Genomic DNA, 24,964 nt, shown 5'->3' on the forward strand with positions numbered 1-24,964 from the left:
AAGTTATACTAATACTAATAAAATGAACAATTTGGAAAGAACAATACAAAAAATATTCAGCTTCCCATTCCAACTTAATCTGAAGTGGTCTATTCTGACATCATCTATTCCTTTCTGCGACCGTATTACTTGGTAGGTAAGTATGTATGCATGCATGTCTGGTACCTTAGTATAAACCCAAAACTACATAAATTCTAGGTGCCAGTTTACTACAGCTTGGCATGCATTATTTACTCATGTTGAGCAAGCTCTGAACAAGTGAATGCATTGTACTAGTTTGTGCACTGAAGTGAATGTTAATGCAGAAAAATAAACTTGCACTTAAACAACCTGGCTGTTTCTGGCAATGAGCACAGCTAACAACAGTCAATCAGTGGTCTGTAGTATTCATATCACAACAATAATTCTGACACACACAATAGTTTTCTAAAATAATACCTCCACTACTTTGGGTCTATATTCTATACCCTGGACAATTCTTTAGCATTAACTGGCACATCTGATATATGATTCCAGAATTATCATGCTTTTTGTGTTCTTGGGGCTTGAGTAGTTTTTAAATAATGTGTTGTTTCTTGACTAGTGTGGCATCGTGGTACAGCGTACAATTTTCAATACTGTTGTCTTGCAGTTCCAGTGTCTTCGGCTGAAATCCCTAAACAATCATATTTGTGAAATTTATGCAGTAATGTTGATTTTCTCTTGGTCTTCATCTTTTGGGTGCTCCTATTAGGGGCTCTGCATCTTGCTCTGTTACACCCACCACATGCATGCCCTCACTCACCACGACCATAAACCTTCTCTTAGGCCTTAGCATCTTTTTCCCCAAGTTTTCCAGCATCTCTCTTCTGCACATGGCCAAACCAGCTCTGTCTCCTGCTTTCTGGTCAGTGCCACAGTCTCCTACCCATATAACATAGTTGGTCTCACTACTGGTCTATAGACCTTCCCTTTCACTCTTGCTGATATCCATCTGTCACAAATCACTCCTGACACTCTTCTCCACCCATTCTACCCTTCCTGCACTCTCTTTTTCACCTCTCTTCCACACTCCCCATTACTCTGTACTGTTGATCCCAAGTATTATAACTCTTCCACCTTTGCCAGCTCTACTCCTTGAATCCTCACCATTCCACTGACCTCCCTCTCATTCACACACATGTATTCTGTCTTGTTCCTACTGATCTTCATTCCTCTCCTCACTGCAACATATCTCTACCTCTCTAGGGTCTCCTCAATCTGCTCCCTACTCTCAAAGTGAGGCTGAGCAAGGAAGTGAATCTGAGTAACTGATACTTTGAGCCAACAACTCAACAGCCAACTCCTGTACAAAATTACAGAGACTTAGATACAAGGCAGAGTTGGATAAATGGCAGGAACAAACTGTGGAAGGGGTGCCTTTCCAGTATAGGGCACAGAGATGTTCACGCCAACACAAGATCACACTGGACCTATTTAGTGACAGTAAATAACTTAAAAAATGCATCTTTAGGAGCAAATGAAATCAACAACAAAATATCAGAGACATGCATAGACAAGAGGCAGTGACCAGTTGAGGAGTCGAACCTGTCACACTGGCCATTGTGTCACAATACTAGCTTCACTAATTCCAAATGAAATTACAGGCAAGAAGGACATGGAACACAGAGTTTACTGAACTTAGAGGCCAATCCTCCCTCTTCCCACCAAGGAATGTTAAATTCCTGCCAACAGACTCTTAGATCCAAGGTCAAATATTCAAAGTCTAATTTAAGAAAACACTTGAAAGGGTTTGGCACTAAGTGGTTTCTCAAGCAATACCTCCTCTTATCACTCCGTACCAGACACTAGGATAATGGCTGTCGTAGGTGTCTTCTCACGAGTGCTGTCCCAGCCAAAAGAGGGCTATGGTCTTAATTTCAAACACAGAAAATGGGACAGCAAGAGAATGCTAAACCTATTTCTATTCTATTCTATATACTGCCCTAAATGCTGCAAAAATAAAACTCAAAAGAAAATATTGCACATCCCTTTTGCACCTGTTTGTGCACTTGTAGGAAAAAAATAGTAGACTTGATAACGAAGGAATTGCAAACCAGTGCTCCTTTTCCTCAATTCTGATGCTATGCATAATTATACTTTTGCCATTCACTGAGTACTGCTAGCTGTGATTAAATTAGTTACTATTTTTTGCTCGCACCATATGAGGAGATATGAAAAACTGGAGCATTACACATGAAGGCTTTGTATAATGAAAATTGAAAATGTCCTCATGGCTGAATCTGCGACTGCTGAACAAAGTGAGGGCCTTTTCATAAACTGCTTCTTTCTCACCCTGTGAGGGCATTACTGCCAATTATTCAAGGACCCACTTGAGCTTGTGCTGGGCTCTCTAGAGATGTTTCTAACTTGGGTAACACTTCAGGAGGGAAAAAAGAGGAATCTGAATGTGCCAATGACTTCTTCACTATTGTTACAGAGGTTTCTCAGATAAGTGGACAATGCTGAAACATATAAAATCTAAAAAGGCAGCATATTAGTACATTGTCAATGGTAATCTGTATTCACTTTCATTGCCCACTTACTCTTCCTTAGAGCTTTTGGAATCTTCAGTTTATGTTGCATCAGTAATATATTTTTAAATCTTTCCAAAAATGAAAAAAGACAACTTCTGAGCGAGTGTATCAATATTGGGAAATAACTGTGAGAAAGACGATCTACTGTATAACTGACAAGTGTGCACTCATCTTCTTTAATATCCTTTTTATTAATATGAGCAGCACAGTGCCATAGTGGTTTGGGATGCTGCCTCACAAATCCAGTGTTTCGGGGCACATCCTGTGCCCACTTCCTGTCAGTGCCATGTCTGTCCTTTTCCTCTCATGTTTTCTCCAGGTATGCCGGTTTACTCTGCACATCTCCAAAGACCTGTGGGCCAGTTGGACAGACAATTATAAATTGTTTCCATGAGTGTAAGATGGACTGACACAATCCATCCATCCATCCATTATCCAACCCGCTGAATCCGAACACAGAGTCACGGGGGTCTGCTGGAGCCAATCCCAGCCAACACGGGGCACAGGGCAGGAACCAGTCCTGGGCAGGATGCCAACCCACCGCAGACACTTAATCCAGTGTTTATTTTTTCCTGTACTCTTTGTTGCCAGTATAGTCAATGGCCCTCCATGACTTAAAAATGGATTGAGCAGTTTTGAGGAAATAATGTTCTTTATTCTGAGATTCTAAAACAACCAATATTTTGTTAGTTGTTTGATGTGTTTTGTGACTTGAGTAAGTAATTAATTAAATAAAGTATGACTCAAAGGGAAATCCGCCTATACTGTATAAAGCAGCCCACAATGATGGGTGTCAGTATTTCTCTGCTTGTCTTAAATTGGTACTTTCTGTATTGTGACAAAATCACAATGACAGCCAGAAATGATTTTATTTGTTAGAAAGTTGATACGGTACATGTGAATATTCCGTGAGTTGGACTGGCACCGCATTCAGTGCTGCTTTTTGTCATGCACATAATGCTGCTGAAAAAGACTCTGGCCTGACCGCAACTGTAACTTAAGTTAAACAGGCTGAGGAAATGGATGGATGGACAAGGAAACAATGAGTCCATTGTTTTTATTACTGTCATCTTTCATTTGGAGAACTCCCCTTGAGTTAATTTAAATATATGCTGTTAATTACTGAACTTTCATTGTTCAGGAACAGGGTGAACCATGTCACATCAAACAAAGCACTGGATTAATCGCAGATTTGATGCTAGACCACTGCAGGGTACATTCACTCACTCACAAACCAAGACTGGGGTAGTTTAGAGTTTCCAGTTGCCAAACCTACTGGTCTTTGGGATATGAAAGGGGAACCAGAATCCTTGAAGGAACACCTTAGGAGACCATGAAATCTTCACACAGGTAAGGAAAATGTGGGAATATGAATTGAGAACAGCTCTGAAGCAGTATCTCTAGCCACTGCACCACCTTTGTGTTCATTAAGATTAAAACAATATGAAAACTGACCAGACATTCAAATAAGTGTCAATGTTTGTGTTAAATATACTTGGCCCAAATAACATTTGTTGAAGTGCCAAAACATACAGCAAAATGACAAATATGTTTAGAAAATTTGAGTTTGTCGCTTATGGGTGGCACGGTGGCGCAGTGGTAGCGCTGCTACCTTGAAGTTAGGAGACCCTGGTTCGCTTCCCGGGTCCTCCCTGTGTGGAGTTTGCATGTTCTCCCTGTGTCTGCGTGGGTTTCCTCCGGGTGCTCCGGTTTCCTCCTACAGTCCATAGACATGCAGGTTAGGTGGATTGGCAGTTCTAAAAAGTGTGTGTGTCCTGTGGTGGGTTGGTGTCCTGCCCAGGATTGGTTCCTGGGATTGGCTCCTGTGTTCAGATTCAACGGGTTGGAAAATGGATGGATGGAGTTTGTCACTTTTACACACCTAAACATGCCAGCTGTAAGCAACAGTGGATACAGAAAAGGAGGCTAAATTAAACGGGAAACTCCTCCAAGTAAAAGTGCAAGTACTAAATCAACTTCATTATACTTTCAATAACATTCCTCAGTTTACTGCAATGTTAGGAATGCACGTGCTTTACTAGACAAGGAACATTTTCTACTAATTAATACAATACAGTAAACCAAATAGCTGAAGTCCCTTGATTGGCAGCCTGATATCTTTTTTTTGTTTACTGTATTAATCCCCAAGGAGAAATGGGCTTTTCGCATGACCTTTGGAGGTCAGAGTGTAGGGTCAGCAATTTTCAAGTTAACAGACTTGCTCAAGGGCCCAACAGAGTAGGATCCCTTCTGGCAGTAATGAGATTAACACCCAGGTTGTGGAATATTATATTTTTCCACATTTTCGTACATTGCTTTATGCTGTATTGTTTTGGTAGATTCTTTTGTTGTGCTGCTCTAGACTTGCACTCTTCTTGGGCTACTTTCCTACTTCATGCCGGATACTGCTGGGGTCCTCTGCTGCCCTGAAGCTTCACAAGCAGTCGTGTATAATGGATAAGACCACAAGGATGCTGGCTCAGCCCCCTGGGGTGTGTGACACTTGACTCAACCTTAATGCACTCCAGCTGTAAAAAATACAGTAGGAAGAATCAGTTGTACTTGCAAAGTGCCCTGTGGTGGTTTTCATAATTGATAGACAATGTATAAAATAAACATTGTTTGATTGTTTGAATTGGATTGAGTACATTTGATACATGGGTATTCTGTATTTCTAAAACTTTTAATAATTTGTCAGTGTGTGCATCCATCCATCCAGCTGTCTTGATCAAGGTTAAGGTTGCTGGAAGGCAAAATGAATCCCTGCAGTGTGAGGCTCCAAAATAGGAAACACACCCAGTTAAGATACCCATTCTTTGCATGCCCTGTGCGTGTACTCAAGCATTTATTTATCTATATTTTGTTTTATTTCTAATAAAGATTCAAAATGTATTTAAATTGTTTAATATGCTGGTTAATTAACAAAAGCATAATGGTAGTGCGCTGGCCAACTCTGTTGCCTCACAGAACTACCATTACTCTAAATCCCATACCAAGTCTCATCTGTGCAGAGTTTGCCCCAGTGGTGTTACTAAGATATGTATCAAAGTAAGCTAAAACATTAGTTTTACTGTTTTTTCTTTTTCATTGGGTAGGCAGACAACAAAAATTGGTTGGGTACAGCCCACCACTTGTCCACCTGTAGCCATGCCTTTGAGCTACATGGTCTCCCTATGTATTTGTTTTTCTTTTTCTTCCCACATCCCAAACATTTGTATAATAGATGGATTGGTGACTCTGTGTATGTGTGTTGAAGGTTTGTGCATGAGTGTGCCCTGCAATAAACTGGTGTCCCAAGCATAATAAATATTTGTCTAGTGCCAGATTCTACTAGGATGGGGTGCAGTCTTGTGTGATCCAGAACTTACACAACTAAAAAAAGGATGCTGTCTAGAAAAAAATATGAATGTGAGCATTTTATTTTTCTGCATGTACCTTAAAGGAGTAATACAGCTTTTCTGTACAGTTCTTCTAATTATGGAGAACTAATCATATAAAATGGACGGATAGATAGATAGATAGATAGATAGATAGATAGATAGATAGATAGATAGATAGATAGATAGATAGATAGATAGATAGATAGAGCAAATGTATTCCTTTATTTAAAGGGGTGTATGTTAAATTCATCTAATTTATCTATGCTTAATCTCAGTATAGCTGTAAGTACAATACATGCAGAGAATGATTTGATGCCTAATATTTTACTGAAATTACCGTTTGCTCAGCAATGCCAAATACAGCATAAAAAAACCACTGAAAAATGTAACTTGGCAACATGGTATGGAAACTTGTAAGTATGAAAACTAATTGTGGAGTTCAGTTAAAGGCAGGAATGAGCTTCTGACCAATATCCTGAGCAAAATGAACAACAGAAGATATGATATTCTCTGAATATTGGAGGAGAGAGACACTGAACAACATGAGCAGCAAGGAGGTCAGCACTGCTGCCTTGTAGCTCTACGGACCTGCATTCAGTTGCTGGGATGTTCTCCACATGCCTACATAGGCTTTCTCCTTGTACTTTCGCTCCCCCATCCCAGACACATACAAGTTCAGTTGACTAGTGACTTCAAACTGACCCATTGTTAGATAGTGTGGATGTGTATATTAAAGTGCCCTGCCATGGACTTGTGCCCTGTGTAGGCCTCTGCCTGATATTCAATGCTGCTTGGATGGTCTCCTGTTTCCCTTAAACATCTAATGGAATAAATGTGCAAAAATGTACAGAAGATGGATAGGACTATACAATTTAGTCATTTATGTGACATCAAACAGACCAGCTTTAAATACCAACATTTCCAATCTATCCCTACTTGTCCATAAATAAGGTTAGTTTTCTAACATTCTGTTTAAATCCAGTTTAGTTGGTCAGCAGTATCAAAACAAAGAGACTTGCGTATTACATAAAAGATAAAAAAAAAACAAGAAATAAAAAATCAGAATTTCAGAATAATAACACATAATAGTGAACTTAGATTGTTATCTATCCATTTTTCAACTTGCTAATGCATTTCAGTGTCATAGGGGAACCATATTGCCTTTCCCAACAAAATTAGGCAGGAACAAATCCCGGGTGGGCCATCAAAAATAGGTGAGTATTCTCTGTGATGATACTGGGTTAATTACCTGTGATATGTCAGACGTAGTTATGGATAGACTACCGCAGCCATAACCTTGTACTGAATTAACCAAATCTGCAAAAAAAAAAAATGATGGAGGTATACACTGGCATTGCAACTGAAATAATAATTTAGTCAAAAAGTTTTTATGTCAATATTAGCCAAGCTGACTCCATGAAGGCCATGAAACTTCATGGACGAATACTTTTTTTTTTTTGGGATCCAATGAGTTGCACTGACAATGTAGTACCTGCTGGATTAGCCTTTCAAGTGAGATCCACAGCACTTTATAGTAGAAAACGTTTATGTGGCTGTATAGGCATGGATGAGAGTGGGTGTATGGGGGTGTCGACGAGGCTGACTCAAAGTACTGACTCTCTGAGATGATGAATGAGCAACTAATAATGGTATGTTCAAAAGGTCAGAGAAATGTAAAACATTCTCCCACTGCTGACTCCATCTGAACTAGCAGAAGAACGTCACTCCATCCTAGTCTGATAACCCAGATATGCATAAGACAATCCTGCCGGCTCTGAGCGTACAAATGAGATTGAGAAAGATAATCCAGTGGAAACTGGTTTTAGGCCTGTGCAAACACAAACAGACACAATATTTTCACTGATCTGGGGTCACAGTTAAAAGGGAACAAGAAAATTCTCACTGAGCTCTTTCTCAGGCCCTAAGCCTGTTGGGATAATCCTACGTAAGCTACTTTTTGATTGGGGGGGTGAGGTTAGACATAGTGGATATGATGAAAAGTCAAATAGACAGATGCTTACCCAGCAATGCTTGGAAGAGCCGACTCCCAAAAAGTGCAGACACCTTGTTCAATGAGACTTTCAGGGACTGCTCCTCAGTTTCGTTCAGTCTAGTCTGGTATTGATTTAGCAGGTCCATGGCACGCTTGGTGTCTGCCAAAAGAGAAACAGTGTCAGAAGAAATGCTAGTGCCGAGCATGAGTTCTGACAAGCCAAGGTTAAATATCAGAATAACTAGGCAATGATCTGGCATAAGATGGAGGGGCAACTGCTGTTCAAAATGTACACCTTACTTTATAGAGTAGTGAACACGAGCCCCAAAGTCTTATAAACACACACAGCTCACAATATGCAACAGGGATATATTTAACTGAACAGAAAGACTCCTTGAATGTTTAAGAGCTACAATATTAGGTGGAAACCAACAGCTTTGTACTTTGAGGTTATTATACACAGTTACAAATAGAATGACATCAGAAGATGTATGACACCTGAGAGAGAAATTGGGCAGGAAGAAGAGAAAGGTATAGTCTACTATTTGAAAAAAAAGGCAGCCACTACAGGCCAGTAAAACTCAAATGCATGAGCTACATTAGAGAATAAATATTCTAATATCACAGTGCCTGAAAACCAAGTTAGGAAATTTAGAAGGAAGTTAAGAATGACAAGATTTAAAGCATGGAAACTGATGGCCCTCTCAGTCCTTACCTCTAAAACTCATAATCACAGGTGAGGACCAGGTAGACTTGGTGACTTTGCCTTGGTATCCTCCTGTGCTATGATGGTTTATCCTGCGCACTTTTATGTCCAAATTGTTAATCACAATTAATCATTACATTCACTGTGTGGCAACTATAACATGGTGCGATAGTTTTGGAACTTTTATTTTCTTTTTCATTTTTTGAAGTGAAATGCTGGAAATAGAGCATGTTAGATCTGTTCCAGTGGGATATGGATATAATTATATATTTACAGGCATCTACTCTCATGTGTTTTACTTAATTCAATAAATAGCACAAAAGAATAATTATAGATAGATAGATAGATAGATAGATAGATAGATAGATAGATAGATAGATAGATAGATAGATAGATAGATAGATAGATGGATAGATAGATAGTGAGCCCTGGAATAATGTGTATAATAATAACATCAAACCTACTTAATTAAGTTCAGAGACAGACCATATATCGCATCTAGGAGTAGGATATGATCGGGTTCATTCATACCCACAAATACCGAATTCCAATTTATAAATCACTAAGTAACTCAACCTTTATCTGTGTGACAAGAGGAGAAAAGACAAAGTACATGGAGAACAACACAGACAGAAACAGTTAAAATGTGAACGCTACACACTAACAGTGACAAGGACTCAGATGGTGTTATGGCAGGAGCTCTTACCACTGTACTAGTGTGCCATCCTAACGCTATCACTTAATAATAATCAAGTGTTTTTTGTAAACATTTCTACTTCTACTGTCACTGCATTACCCAGAATAGTACCATATCAATATTTTCACTTCCCCTGTGCAATTCAAACTGATCTCTACTACACGCCCAGTGTCTGCTTCAGATTCTCCCAAAATGATTAAACTAATTAGCCATCCAGTCACGGAGGGCGATGATTACTTAGAAATGTCTTTCTGTAACTGTGAGGTATATAGGCAGGTCGAGCTATGCAAGGCGTCTCTATCGGACAGTAAGGAGTAAGAACAGACGACAGATTTTTAAAAACAGCTCATAGGTTTATCTAAGGAAACTTCCGCCTAAGCCCACGTCCGCAGTTGACGTTGGCAGACAGTTGACGCGTGGGCGCGTACCCTCAACTCAGGTAACCTCGCAGCGCAGGGCGACGCGCTTCCAAAGGGCAGGGCACCTGGGCACCTGGTATTAATTGGCCGTGTTGTCCCATTGGTGCTCCCTTACTGGTAAGAGGCAGAGTTAGCAGCGTTCAGGTACCAGACAGGTCATATGAGCTGGCCAGGTGTGGCTGCAAATCCGTGCTTAACGCCTGTGGACAGGTGTTTTCCGGGTCGATCACGTGGATTTTCTCACACGTAATGAAACGACAATTATGCAAAAAGAAGAAAGAACGTAACGACAATGAAAATAAAGCAGTCATTCGTAGCACTCCTACTTAAGTATAATAATAATAATAAAAACTAGATTGAAATACAGAAAGTGCAATCAACAGGCGGGCAACATCATGATCAACCATGGGAGCCACTGCATAGTTTAGATTTCACATTGCTTTAAAATACTGGAAAAAACTAGAGGCGCACAGAAACCGCAAGAGCTCGCAGGCGCCGTTTGGAGAAATTAAGGAAAAAGGATACAAACCGTTATTCTATGTGATCGCGAAAGAAACCTGTCATTCAATTTACAGAGCACGGCATTAAGGTGTGCAGCAATGCGCCAGGCAGTGTAGCTAAAATACACTACTCACCGTACTTGTTGTGGACCATTGTGTGGGCTTCTGTTTTTCACAAGATCTAGGCGAATTCAATTACTTTCGTTCTGTCCTCCTGCAATCCATGGATCAGCGCTGTCAGAAATGCCTCGTTATTCGAGTAAACGATCTGCGTTTCACTTTTGTAATCCACGTGTTTACTTAGCGTTTATAACTTAACCGCTCCTTATTGTGCTGTTCTGTTTATTTACTCATTCGACATGCTGGAAAGAATAAAGTTGGTGAAGTCTGGGCGCTTTCCTGGTCAGGCTAACCCCTCCCTGCAAGCAGTTTGCATGCGGAGTGCGGACTTTCCCTTCTAGTGGGACAGGGGCGCTCCTTGCGAATCTCCAGTCCCAGTAGCTTTGTGCTTGACCTTTTCGTCCCTCCCTCTTTAAAGAGGAGCTAACTGTCAGTCTGAGTACTGATGCCCGCTTCTTCCATGGCACATTGTATGTAATAGGTTTGCAAAAGTTTTTCATTTAAACAAAGCTGAGAAGCCCTCTGTCTGTACTAAACTTAAACAATTTTAAGTAAATGTGAAACTTTAGGGGAGACCGGTATTTACAAATGAGAGCCAATAGGTATGAGCAAAATGATTCTAACAATATTTGTGATATGTTGAATGTTTTCTGGCACCATACTGTATTTGGAGTACAGCTTGAATACTAAGTTAGGATGAATCTGTGCAGAATTTACATCCTCCGTTACTATTATCATTAATTTCTTTCTTTAATTCTGTCTTTCTTCTGTAGCACAAATATATTTATAGGTTGTGTATGCAACATTGGTTAATACATACCTTCTTAGCCCACTTTAACTAGTTCAAAATATCTAGGGGATGGAATGTATCCTGACAGCAAATGGGCAGAAAGAGAGAAACAACCCCGGAATGGGAGACGAACCATTACACAGTTATATCTGATAACTAGCTGAAAATACCCAGCGTTGCCCGGGAGGAAAATAAAGTGTTTTATTTTTTTTAATTGTTTGAGAAAAATATATTAAAAAAAAAAAAACAAGTTAAAAATAAAAATAAATTAACAACAACGAAGACTCACTAATGTGCTTGTCTTGCGGTCTTATATGTTATCATCCAGTTGACGCTCTGGACCGGCCAACTCTCTTTAATTTCAAAAGCAACAGGGGCGCGGTGGTGCTCAAACATGAAAAATGCTGGCAGTCACCTGCAGTTCGCCCATAGAAGACCGCAAGATCACCCCCCAGCCTACCCAGAAGGGGTGGGTTTGAGTTGATTTCACCCTATAGTATTTTTAGTCTACCAATGAGAAACATGTGTACCAAGTTTCATGAAAATCGCTCCAGCCGTTCGGAAGGGATGCCGGAATATACATACATAAACACATGCATACATTGACTATTATATACAGTATATAGATTATAAATTGTAAACATCTGGTAATGTCATATTTAAAATATATAATATATTGAAATTAAAATTATTCCTGTTTGTGTTATTTTAGATATTATTCTGAGTATATCTGTTTTGGGGTACAGTTAATTTTTATAATTTGTCACTCTGTGGCTTGAGAAGTGAGTTCAGAAAATGGAAGGAAAGTGCATGTTGTTGGAATCTTGTGCATTTGAAGATCAGAGAGGAAGGAGGTTTCTTCCCACATGCCAAAAATTGTCACATTAGATTAACTGGAGATTGTACATTGACCTGGTGCAAATAAATGTGTCTTTTCATGGACCAACTACCATTCTGGGTGTTTTGCCTCCGAAAAGAGCCTTCCAATCCCACCACCCTTGTCTCGAAGTTTGTTCACTTTATTTTGTCTAAAAGGAGAAATCAGGAACAGAAAACGAGTGAAGAAATGAATTCCAAATTAATCTTCTGCTTGCATTTCATATGCTTTAAAGTATAACAAACAGTTGTGTTTTTCATCTGTAATTGCTCAAAAAGGCAGTCTTCTTCTTATCTGATGAGTTTATATTTTGCAAAAAATAGAATGCATTTTTTATTTAAAACTTGGGCATGTGCTCTGTTAACTGTGCTAGATCTAAAACAAGTAAAACCTGTGCCTGCTTTGTGTTTTTATCTAAATTAATTAATAATTTAGCTCTCTTAACAGTTATTGTCTTTCTCAAAATTCTTTTATCCCTAAACCTCAGGTGTTAAACATATCTTTTTTTTTTCATTTGAAAGGGAGCTTTAAAATGTGATAGAGATTTTAGGATAGATAATAGGAGAAACAATTAAATGATTGTAGCACACAATGCTATCTATCTATCTATCTATCTATCTATCTATCTATCTATCTATCTATCTATCTATCTATCTATCTATCTATCTATCTATCTATCTATCTATCTATCTATCTATCTATCTATCTATCAAGAGAAACAGAGTGGTACAAGTGAGACAGAGAGGGAAGGGAGGCATCTCCATGTATTACTTTAAACTACTGTAGAATTAGAAATGTCAATGGGCTGAAAAAATAGCAAAAACAACATGACTAAATCAGAGTACACAAGGGAGGGACAACTGAAGAGAGAAGACAAAGGGCCAAAATAAAACAAACAGAAAATCAAGCCTAGCAGCTCATCTGAGAGCCAGGCTTTATCATGTGTTCCTTTCAAACTTATTGTTTAGATTGTTGGAAACCCACCCTCCTAAAAACAGTGGGTCCAAGTGGTAAACATCTCTCTTATACATTTTCTCTATTTACAAAAATGGCCACAGTTCATTCCTACCAGCTAAGCATTTGTGATTACTCCCTTTGCACCATTAGTCACACTAAGTTGACCAAACCACTGGTTGGGAGCTGGCATTAAACACCATTTAGGGTTTACTTTCAGGATACTTTTAGGGTGAAGAATGTGATACAAAACTCCTTGGGCTATCACAATAGAGATCTCGCATCTTATCCTCCCAGAACCTTAATTTCTGTTTAACTAGCCAGTTACACTTAGTAGATTTAAAGTAGTTGTCACTCAGTAATAGGCATAGGTGCAAAAACCTATTGCACATGGCAGCCAGCTGCTGGCGCCATCTACTTGAAAGAGTTGTTCTGGCCTTCTACAAATCTTGCCATTACTTTTATTTCACTTTGCAGTGCAATGAGTAATGTCTTGTGTTGACACCACCCAAATACTACATCTATACTGGTGCTTACATTGGCTCTGTAGCCATCAAAATGGATTACTTTTTTAAAATATAGTTGGTTGTGTGTTCATTTTGCCTTTGGTAAACTACAAATACCTACTCTATCTATCTAACTATCAAATATGCATGAGCTGCTGCACTTTACCAAAAGCTGTTTTGACTTGAAATTTGTTTATTCTATAATTGAGAATATCTTCCAACACAGATCAGTATAAGACAGGACACCCAATTTCCAAAAGCATGCAAAAATTTTTTTCAGTTCTTCCTTTACACAGTCCTTTGCACCGCATACGCAGTACACAATCCACCAGCACTACTCAGTCCTATCTTTCTTTCTCTTCTTTGCCTCCCTGAATTCTCCACTTGCAAGCTCCATCCTTTACCTCCAGACTCCAGCTCCCTGAATGGAGTAAGGCGGCCCCTTTTATAATGCACCCAGATGTGCTCCAGGTGTTCCCTGATGGTCTTCCTCCAGCACTTCCTGGTGTGGCAGATGTGCTGCATGGGTAGCCAAAAGCACTCTGGGTGTACCTGGTTCCTGTTCCAGCAGTACTTCCTGGTATGGCGGAAGTGCTTCAGTCCATGGCTCTGGAACCATCCAGGCACCCCTTGGTTGTGGCAATGGGCCCCCACAGGATTGAGCTTCCAAGTTCTGTGGCCCCATAGCAAAGCAGGTGGCTGCCCTCTTGTGTCCCGGGGGAGGTATTATCCCTCTCTTGGTCCTTCCATCCTCCAGGCATCCTGGAGGCCCAGCCGTCTGTTTTGCATGGAATGGAAGTTCATCTGAGAATTTAAAATTAAGTAAGTAGAAAGTATGTTTATGTTGAATACCTTTGAAACAAGAGGTCAGTAAATCAGTCTTTTCTTTTCTATGGTCTTCTAAAACACTTTACTAATCAATTAAAACAACAGTAAAAGGTTTCATGATTCATGTTGCAGAGTACTATAGAGGAAGGTGAAAATAACTATGAATGCAATTCATAAATGCAAGATATTATTGTCACTAGAGGGGTCATGGTGACTGGCTTGTCAAAATCATGTGAACAGAACATGCTGTTTCTTGGTGCAGAATTATTTCTGACAGCTTTACACTTTCAGTCAGGTATTATGGCCACCTTCCAGCTTGGATGTCAGATTGCACTGAAGGCCAGAAGAGAAATACGCTGCACAGAAATCTAAATGTTAATGTGTATATTGCAATGTTTGGCATAATTGTTCACCTTGAAAGCTTTTTATGGACGGGCAAAGTGTAAAGATATTTGGAATGGTGGCCATTGTCATTGGTAACTAGTGAAGAGCCTGTCATGCTTTTGTGCATACAATGAAACACATTGCTGTACTCTTTATAGAGAGAGCCACAAAAAAGAGAAAGTAGCGATTTTCTATTCTACTACCTTTACAGTACAAACAATATTGAGGTTTATATGATTAGAATATAATGTCACTGCATTTATTAACATTCCTAAGGCAATTTTGAGACCGTCGCCTAAAGACTCCATCGTTGCCAAAGAACATACAACATAAGAAGATTAGCAGACGAGAGGAGACCATCCAGTCCATCAAGCTTGTTTGACTGGCTAATGCAAACTGTGTCACAGTGAACATTTAAAGATCCAGACACCAAGGTAACCTCCCGTCAATAGTACTATAATCTCTGTTATGTACAGTTTATTTTATTAGGATGTGCATAAGCCTGCTCTGTCATTTTTGTAAAAAATGGTTCAAAGTATAAAATAAAAGGAACAAAATAACTAATAAAAACATTTGTGCTGATTTGGAACTGTAAAACATGATCAAAGTTTTAGACTGACAATCATTGGATGTGGATATAAAATACAGCACAGCATTTATTAAAATACAGTGATTACCTGTTAGTTAACTGGTGAATGAGTGAGTGAGTTTGTGTGCTCAGCATCACATCCAAGGTAGGACCTCATCTTGCGCACGCCTCTGGTGCCTTTCAGAATACATCATTCTAGTCATTTCATTCCATATTTTACCTATGCTATTACTGTATATCGTTTTGGATAGTCTACAATGACTTTCTGTGCAATTATCACACCATTTTGAATATGCTATTATGCCATTTGTGATTTTCTGTTAAGGCATTTTTGTGATTCCACTGTATTTGGGTGCATGGTCTTGATCTCGCAGCCCTTACTGATTACTCAATCCTTCTACAGGAAACCAAAATTCTTCAAAAGAAGGCCTGAATGGCAAAAAAAAAAAAAAAAAATACAGAAAAAATGATGATATAACTTACCTAAATCACAACAGGAGTGAATTTCTTGTCTTGGTCTTGGTTCCTCATCTGTGTCTGGGTTGCTTGGCTTGCCGAAAACGAAGTTTTGAGGCTGGATAACTTGATGAATACCAACTAAACAAACATGTGTACGTTGATCCACTGTTATATGCAGACAGACTGCAGGGAGCATGGGTTTTCATCATTTAACTCAAATATTGTTTATAAGAAACATTTCAATAAATAAATCTTTTTTTCTGTAACTATAACATTTTGAGAAGGTGATTATATAAAAGGTCTTGTACTTATCCTGCAGCTATTTCTTATTTTGAACTTTGCCTTTGGATTTTACCTTAAAAAGCGAGCCTTAAAAACTATCCTTGTATAATGGTTGCTGTATGTTTTTTCTAGAACAAGCTAAATACTTTATATACATGAGGATAAATGTAAGTTAAATCTATCTGTAAATGTAGCGGCAAAATCACAATCTGCATAGCATTTAAAGTACAAATCACATAGTCATACCACGTATTGATAGTATTAGCTGTACACTGCATACAACAATGGTAACATATAGATTCACAATTATAACCTTTTGGGAATAGCATCATGCCATTATGAAAATGCCATGATACCATTTGAATGATGCCATCATGTGATTTGACATATAGCCTTATATTCTTTTGAGTATATTATTTTCAGGACACATTATACTAATACATATTATTATACTAGTTTTGTGTAAATCATTATACAATTCTGGAAAAACCTTTTTACTATTTAGAGTACACCTTTAGAACTTTTACATTTTGAATATCAAATTCAAAAGCAAATATGGAGTAGCACAACCCCTACCTTCTATTTATAAAGCAGGATGATTTGGGCAGAAAAGTCTACTACTAATTGTTACGGGGGCCCTAAATTCCTCTTTTCAGTTTCAGGGCGTATTTTCAGAATGTTTTGACTTATAATCTCTGTCCGTCTTTGGTTGGGAAACTGGAGAAAGATTGTATTGTCTCAGCTGCCATAGCCCGACTGAAAGAGGGCTCAGATTGCTATTGAAATGTTCTGAAGCGGAAAATTAGGAACATGTTTTAAAGTCTATAAACTATATTTTATCTTGCTGCCTCATTGGCTAAAAAACATGATAAACAAATTTAAAAGTGCTTTTAAAAAGAAACAAAACACTGAACATGAAGGAATTTCCTTATTTGTAAACACAACTAGTGTTTAAACATTTACATATCGTATGTGTATTATATAAGAAATCTCATAATTGTATCTCTCAGAACTCTATGACACCATCTTGATTTATTGTATACAGTACTTAGACAATTGATTAAAAACCTTTCAAACCAACAGACAGGAAAATAGTTTACAAATGAGAGACTAACATAAAAAAAAAAAATTGACAGAAAATGCCCACAAACTTTTTGCTGACAGAAAAGCAGTCTTTCCAAGAGCAAAAAATGTAAAAACCAAAATTTTAAAAATATACAATACATCTAAAATTTTATTACAAAAATATAGATGTTTGTGTTTATGTGTTAGTAATTATTTAAGTAGATTTCTGGAGATAGTCCATTGAAAAAAATGTCCTGATGATCCAATTCACAGCAGACCTTTGTAGTGTTTTCATGAGCCTCAAGAAAGACATTTTGTTTAATGGCAGAACATGTGATGACACAAAATCCCATCATCCTCCACAGATCTTGAGATGAAATGAATGGCCATGGCTCTCACTTTCTCTTTTCTTTACTAAATATTTTTGGTATAATTTAGTGGGAAACATTAAGCACAAGTCTTGTTTGGCAAAATTTTCAGTGGAGTAGCCAAATAACAACGCCACATCCTTGTAATCATATTTCATCCCAAGGAGCTTCAGAGAGAAAAAAATAATTGACACAGTGGGAAAAAATGAATCTGTTTCTCTTTAAATATTTGCATACTTATAACGGGCGGAAACAGGTAGCATTGCTGCCTCACAACACTTCCTCGAATCCCCTGGCTGGAGTGGTGTCCGTGTGGAGTTTGCATCCTCTCCCTATGTTCCTCTGTTTCTTCTCCATTCTCCAACTCTGAACTAGCCTGATTGACGTCATTGTACTGTTGTGGGCAGGTGCCTCATCCAGGCTTGGTTTCTGCCTTTACCCTAATATTGCCAAGGTAGGCCCCAGCACCTGGTCATCCAAAATTGGATAAGAACGTTGAAAAAACAAATAGAGTTTAATTTCAAAGAGAGCTTTATGTAGAAATACACGTCCTGAGTTGCAAATATACAGTGTATCATAGACTAGAGAAGTAATAACGTAGTTTGATGTCAAGGCTCTTTCCCAAAAAGAAAAATATTGATTACTTCTAGCTTGACGATCTGAGCCACTGAAGATGTTGCTCCCTCCGGATGCTTTATGCCTCTTTGATATATCTGGAGGGAGGTGTAGCTGAGCAATGCAGTCCTCTTGATTTTATTGACCACAGTGTCTTGAAGGCGCAGTCTTAATTAGAGCAGAATTGTCTTTTTTCACACTGCAAAAGCACCCAGTGATGCCCTAATGAGAGCAGGGTCAGCTCATTTCCAGTCTCTTAGGGGACACCGAGTTTCAAGGACAGTACAAGATGAATATAAGAGCAGTTATTTGGAGCCAATTCCTTTTTAGCCCATGTTTGTTCTGATCATTTCAAGCAGAGACACAAATACACCTGAGAATCTATTGTTAAACAAATGTCTGCCTTTTAGTTAAGCCCATTTAAATTCACAGTATCCTGAGATATACAGTTCAACTGAGTTCACATTCTTGCTTTGCATTTTATTTTCTTTTAACCAGTTTTTGGAGTGGAATATCCCACAAACAGGATATGAGGCAAGGTTTAATCCTTTACAAAACTCAAAACAAATTTGAGATGCCGAGGTTAGAATGCCTAAGTGATTATCCTGGTTTTTTTTTCACAAAACACTGTCCTCCTCATCCAAACTTGATAATCTATAGCCATTCTGGTTGCAGTCTTGCCCTGAAGGAAAACACAGATGAAAAAATGTCAGCTTTAACTTTATACATTGATTATTGCATAAATGTAAGCATAGGTACGGTTAAACAAGTTGCAGTTTTATAATAATGATTTCATTCTCCACAATTTGGATTGCATCTGATCTGTTCTTTTTACCTTTCACGTTGTAAGTGCTTGACTTACAGTAACTCGTCAGTGTTCTTCCTTGTTTTAACATTTGATGGAAGCATGGTGGGTACAAGTAGCTGAAATGACTCTAGACTTTAGAGTAAAACCACTCTCTCAAGACCAGACTGTTAAAGTGGTTTGAACATCTAGTGTGGATGCATCTGATCTCTGGGCATTGACAACTGGGCGAAGACTCAGATCTGGCAATCAGAAAGTTTATCTTGACTTGCTTAGCCTTCTACCACTGCAGCCCTCACCAAGCATGGAGATTAGGAAGTGAGTGAATGAGTATTTACGTATTGCATGTATTTATTCAATTATTGGTTAGCAGGGATACATGTAATGTTGTAGTAATACTGAACATTGCATATTGTGGTGTAATTTGATGTGATTTATTAAGGCTGTATCAGCAAAACAGGTTCCTAAATGCTATATGGAAAGAATGTTTTAATTTACTTTTCCTTTAAATAAGATCATATTATCAAAGAAAGATATAACAAGAAATACAGTATGTCCTCTCCTTACTTATCTTTAACTTTTTGAAGTCCGACCTTCAACTATGCCATATATATCTTCTCTTTTTTGTGTGTTAAATGACTTCATTAACTTCAAGCACAGGGCAATTAGGTGATCATTTAATGCTTCAGTCTTCACTGTGTTGGAGAAGGTGAAATAACAGGGAAGCTATTCTTATTAATTGTCAAGCTACAGAGCTGACACTGTGGTGTATCTGACATTGAAAAACTATGTTCCTTCTTAAAGAAAAAACATTTCATGGAGTGAGCCTGTAGTTTGAATTGACTCATAATAAATATTGGCTACAATGGGTCTCTGAAACAACACAAGTAAATTAATGTGTCCACCACCAATTGAGTACAGATTGTCTCCTTAGCATGAAATATTTTTGTATTTATGACTTTGTTTCAAGGAATGGCTCACTAATGCAGTATTTCTGTATTTAGCAGTATGGATGGAAAGAATGGAAGTTAAATGCAGTTTTGTGATAATCTGAATATGTTTTGGGTGGGATGCCATCTGCTTCATTTTCTATAATGAATAACAAATACAGAAAAAGTCACCAAGCACTTAAAATAGTTGAGTCAGATCTACTGCTGTCATAATTACATAACACAATCTTCTAACTATATGTATGATATGCTGATACATACATTTCATATCTTGCTGTAGCACACTGCTGATTCACACCTCCTGAAATCTGGGTTGAACTCCCAGCCTTGCGACTGTCTGCATGCATTATGCACATTCTGCCAGTGTCATGGTGGGTTTTCTCTGGGTATTTTGATTTTCTCCCACATACCAAGGAAGTGGAGGTTAGGTTGCCTGGATGATTTAAACTCAGACAGTGCAAGTAAATCTGCCCTGCAATGGGTCAATGCCCAATCAAGGGTTGGTTCCTGCCTAATGCCAAATAGAGCCAGGACATCTGCTAACTTACTATATATGATTTAGATGGAATAAGCAGCTTTGGAAAATGTGCAAATGAACAATTGTTTGCATGGGCATGTCTTGTGATGAATTATCATTCCTTTCTGGTTGTGTTCCTACCTTGTATCCATAAATTCTGGGCTAATCTCTGGGTCCTGCAACACTTCACTGGAATAAGTGAAAAATGAATGTATAAGTAGATAAGTCTTTGGGAACGTAACAATGTGGCATTGTAGTTAATATAACTCCCTCACAGTTTCAGAGATTTGTTATCAATTTGTGTACTTCCAAGAATTCTTTGTGCCCTCATGAAATGTGTGTGCATAGTGGTAGTGCTGCCGCCTCGCAGTAAGGAGACCTGGGTTCGCTTCCCGGTTCCTCCCTGCGTGGAGTTTGCATGTTCTCCCCCATGTCTGTGTGGGTTTCCTCCCACAGACCAAAGTCATGCAGGTTAGGTGCACTGTTGATCTTAAATTGTCCCTAGTGTGTGCTTGGTGTGTGTGTGTGTGTGCCCTGCGGTGGGTTGGTGCTCTGCCCGGGATTTGTTCCTGCCTTGCGCCCTGTGCTGGCTGGGATTGGCTCCAGCAGACCCCCGTGACCCTGTAGTTAGGATATAGTGGGTTGGAAAATGACTGACATGACTGACTTTGAATTCCTCACATATCCTAAAGGTGTTCACAATTGAACTGCAGCCCTAAATTTGCCGGGTGTGAATGAACGTAGGTGTGCAAGTAAGTGTGCCCTTAAATGGACTGGTGTCTCATTGAAGGCTGGATTCCAACCTGACAACTTATACTTGGACAAAGTATTGGAATACATAGATTGGGAAAATAAATTAGTGAAAGAATGAATGAATGAATTGGAAAGTAGTAGCAAGGTGAGGCAGTGTTATGTACAGATGCCTTACAACTCCAGAAATGGTCACTGTCTGGTCAGTCTCCTTGTTTTTAGATGTGGTTTGTCTTTGGCCACTTTGGTTTTCTGCACACCCCAAAGATGTCTAGGACACTCTGAGTTAGCCTAGAATGAGTGGGTGTGAGTACACCCTGTGATGCACTGACACTTTATACAGGGATGGTTGCTCTTTCCCACCTGAGTTGCGAGGAAAGGCTTTTGGGTGATGCTGTGGCCAAATAACTCCATAGGTGGCTTGAGTAAACTGTTGGTCTCAAAGAACTCCCCATGCCAGCACTCTTAATATTTGATTGAAAAAAAAAATCTCTAAAAAATGAATACCGACGAATACCAGATACAGTAACTGACCAGGGGAATTTCCTCATGCATTTACAGGAATGCTTTTTCTACAGAAACACTTGACCTATTCTTGACTTGTTGGCAATGTCATGTTTATTTATCTGAGGTGCAGTAGTTGAGTCTGCTTGTTGTTAGACTTGTGACATAAGGCAGCTGGGAAAGTAATGCTGCTAGAACATGGAGCTTAAAAGAATTATCTACAATGACAAACCACACGCCATGCAAAAAGAGCAGGAGACACTTACCTTTGCTTTTGTGGTTTAAGTGCCTGTTTGAAAAGAAAATAGCAAATGTAAGAAAATGTCACTTTAAAAAATCTGTCAGGTTAAAAGTTTACATGTCAAAAAAGCTTTTATACTGAACACTTTATACATTTTTTAAGAAAATACATTCAATTATCTGTCTAGTACAATTCATAACATGCATTGTATTTTCCTTAAATATACTGTATACGTATAATGGCCAAAAAGGGAGCCCTCAGCAACCTTCTGATACATTCCGAGATTTTTTTTTAATCCGAAAAAATTTTCCTATCCTGGCTTTTACATTTAAAGCACGGACTACAAGGTGTTATTTAAAACGGACAGCAATCCTTCTCAATGCCCCTCCCCTCCAAAAAGAACACATTTTTTGAAATATGGGCCTCCTTAGACTCATCAAGAGTACGTTTTACTTAATGCAGTGAACAGGAGCACACACTGGTGCATGAGTCTTCAGGAATGGTCTTTCTAAGAAGCAACAGTCCTGAAATGGAGCGCGATAGACATATGCGCCCCGACAAAACCGCGACGGACAAATGAGCGGCGACAAAATCTCGTGAGAGGCCAAGAGAGTGGGACGCGTACGTGCGCATTATTACACATTATGTGCTAGGTTATAACTGTTATAACTGCTGATGGCATGCCGCGAACAAATAACTCAGTCGAGGGTTGGCATAACGTGTCGTATACAAAGCGGAATTACCAGCAGTCAGGCAGCCAGCAAGTCTAAATACGCTCAACTATCAAGACGCCTTGCTGCAATTCTTCCTACATATGCAGGGCGTGATCTTAAGGACTATCTGCGTGCTGTGCTGATGGCATGCCGTGTCTCACAATATTGACATCTAAAATAAATATTATTATATATGCTTTAAACTAGTAATTCATATTTAATGAAACTTTCGCGATTTTGTCGGTGCGATTTTGACGCCGCGTTTTAATCGGCGCTCATATGTCTATCGCGCAAATGTCGGGTCACAGGATGGGTGATAGTTAACAGTATAATAATACAACTGTAAAACTCAGATAGCATTTGGTGTCACCCGATTTCTTAGGATTAGTCAAACAAGTCAAGATAAAAAGAGAAAGAAAACACAAGTCTCATTGTGAAAATTCTAATGAATTCCAATCACATTATTAGGCAACTCACCTTATAACAGGACATTCTAGAAATGGTTTTAAACAGAACTGAGAAAGAAGTAGAAGGCTTTCAGATATAAGTTGGCTACGGAGGAAATGGTTAAGAAGATGGAGTGACACTGACATTTCTAGGATGTCATCCTGGTTTGGGCATTTGGATATGTAGTGTGGACATCTAAATGTTAAAATAAGCTTTCATTTTGTTTATTGATTCTTCATTGGGCTGGCATTTTACTCTTTTGTTTAGGCACCATTTGTTGCCTTACCATTGTCCCAAAAGTACCTTGCCATTTGTTCTTCCACAATGAGTGCCTTTTTTATATAGATCAAGATATTTAGCCAACCTATGATCATACAATTTAAATATTACTTTGAAGAAAACGATTGCATAAATCATGGAAAGCTCAAAAACAAAAAAATAGCATTTGTTCTTAGTTTGTACATAAAACATGGGTTTCAATTACGCTGACCAGATTTTCATTGTTTCAAAATCGGACATAACTCAGTATTCCAGCTTTGTGGTAAGACATAGATTAAATTAAGGAGTGTGGGGTTGGGGGCCCTCTGAGATTCATGTGCCTTGTAAAAATGTACATTACATTGAACACCAACCCCCCATCAAGTTTTGTGGACAATGTGGAGTTGTACAGATGTACAGTGAATTAAGAACCAGGGGTTCCTGTTGGCATTTTGGGCACATTCAATGAACAAATAGCTGATTAAAAATGGAACCATGGCACATTTGGTCAAATTATAGGGTGCTACTCAAAAAAACAGGATGCAATGTGTAAAAACTGAACTGCACAGGAAAAAAAGGTTTTAGCTTCTGTATCCATTTTATTATTTGTACCTCCCCAATAGTGAACCACTCCACAATTTTCCCTCAGGAAAGCCTAATTTTTTAGGGAATAGATTCAAAAAATTTTGTAAAAGCATCATGGGGATGCTGTCCCATGTCATCTCCAATGTGTTCTATAGTTTTAGCAAAATTTGCATCATTACTCCCAAACACATGTTCTATCTCATCTCACATACGATTGACTGGACTGAAAAATTGTGACTGGAGAAAATACTTTAACATGGATTCAGTATTTTATTCTTAAAACCATGGCACAACTTTCCTAAAAGTATGACTTGGAATATTATACAGTTGAAAAAAAAAATCATAGTTGGGCACACTGCTGGTAAGAAAGGATGGTCCTTGGAGGAAATAATGTTCAAATATCCTGTAGCAATCAAACACTAGCTCATTTCAAGAGCCAATTGTGAGCCAAGAAACCAAATCCTACACTATTAAACCTTCATCACCATCCTGCACTATTGTTTCCAGGAAAGAAGGTGTTTAATAAGATTTCCAAGGCACCAATGACACCATATCTTACTGGAGGATGCCTATAGTGTATGAATCAGTCACATTCTGTACTACAACATAACAAAGCCATGATAATGATCTGTGATATCCAGCAATAAGTGACTGGCAACAGGTCTTAAAAGCCCACATTGTCAAGTTTTACGAGAGTAATTTAATCTTATAAATGGTGCACAAGATGCAGAAGTCTCATAGGTGTTAGAAGGTTTAAATTTAAATAGATGAGTCTGCACAGGTTACTCATTTGACGATCATTATATAGTTTACTGTTTAGTAGCAGGCTCTAGCATTCAGTGGTGACACTTTTTCTGTCTCCTTGCTTTCATCGATACTCTGCTATATCCTTGTCTCTGTGTCATTTTTACTTTTACTTCTTTATTATTAGGGCTTCAAGACTGTTTTGCAATAATGCCTCTCATTGATGGATACAGTATGTCTGACCCAGGTTTAGTTTTCTGCCTCATTTTGATATTGTCTATAATAGTGTTTTCTCTAACACTCTCCAGCCATTTTTCATTTGTTTTGTGTTACATTATGCTGACTTTTCCATTATTGCCTCAG

The 24,964-nt window shown here is 38.6% G+C and overlaps 2 protein-coding genes across 7 annotated transcripts in view; both read right to left on the reverse strand.

Moving 5' to 3' along the window:
* Nucleotides 1–10,726, reverse strand: part of dlg3 (discs, large homolog 3 (Drosophila)) — a 360,488-nt gene extending 349,762 nt beyond the window's left edge. The window contains exons 1-2 of one of the 2 annotated variants that reach the window (XM_039766116.1): nucleotides 10,386–10,726; nucleotides 7,957–8,088 (exon numbers count right to left, since the gene is read on the reverse strand). In XM_039766116.1, the coding sequence (XP_039622050.1) occupies nucleotides 7,957–8,088; nucleotides 10,386–10,404 (151 nt within the window). In that variant the 5' untranslated portion in view covers nucleotides 10,405–10,726. The remainder of the gene's footprint in view (nucleotides 1–7,956; nucleotides 8,089–10,385) is intronic. The other variant, XM_039766118.1, reaches the window with a different exon arrangement.
* Nucleotides 10,727–17,052: 6,326 nt separating this feature from the next.
* Nucleotides 17,053–24,964, reverse strand: part of gdpd2 (glycerophosphodiester phosphodiesterase domain containing 2) — a 135,019-nt gene continuing 127,107 nt past the window's right edge. For all 5 annotated transcript variants that reach the window (XM_039766124.1, XM_039766122.1, XM_039766120.1 and 2 more), the window contains 2 exons: nucleotides 21,880–21,902; nucleotides 17,053–18,769 (listed from right to left, as the gene is read on the reverse strand). In XM_039766124.1, coding sequence (XP_039622058.1) covers nucleotides 18,705–18,769; nucleotides 21,880–21,902 — 88 coding nt within the window. In that variant the 3' untranslated portion in view covers nucleotides 17,053–18,704. The remainder of the gene's footprint in view (nucleotides 18,770–21,879; nucleotides 21,903–24,964) is intronic.

This window comes from Polypterus senegalus, chromosome 10, assembly GCF_016835505.1.
Source record: "Polypterus senegalus isolate Bchr_013 chromosome 10, ASM1683550v1, whole genome shotgun sequence".
Lineage (NCBI taxonomy): Eukaryota > Metazoa > Chordata > Cladistia > Polypteriformes > Polypteridae > Polypterus > Polypterus senegalus.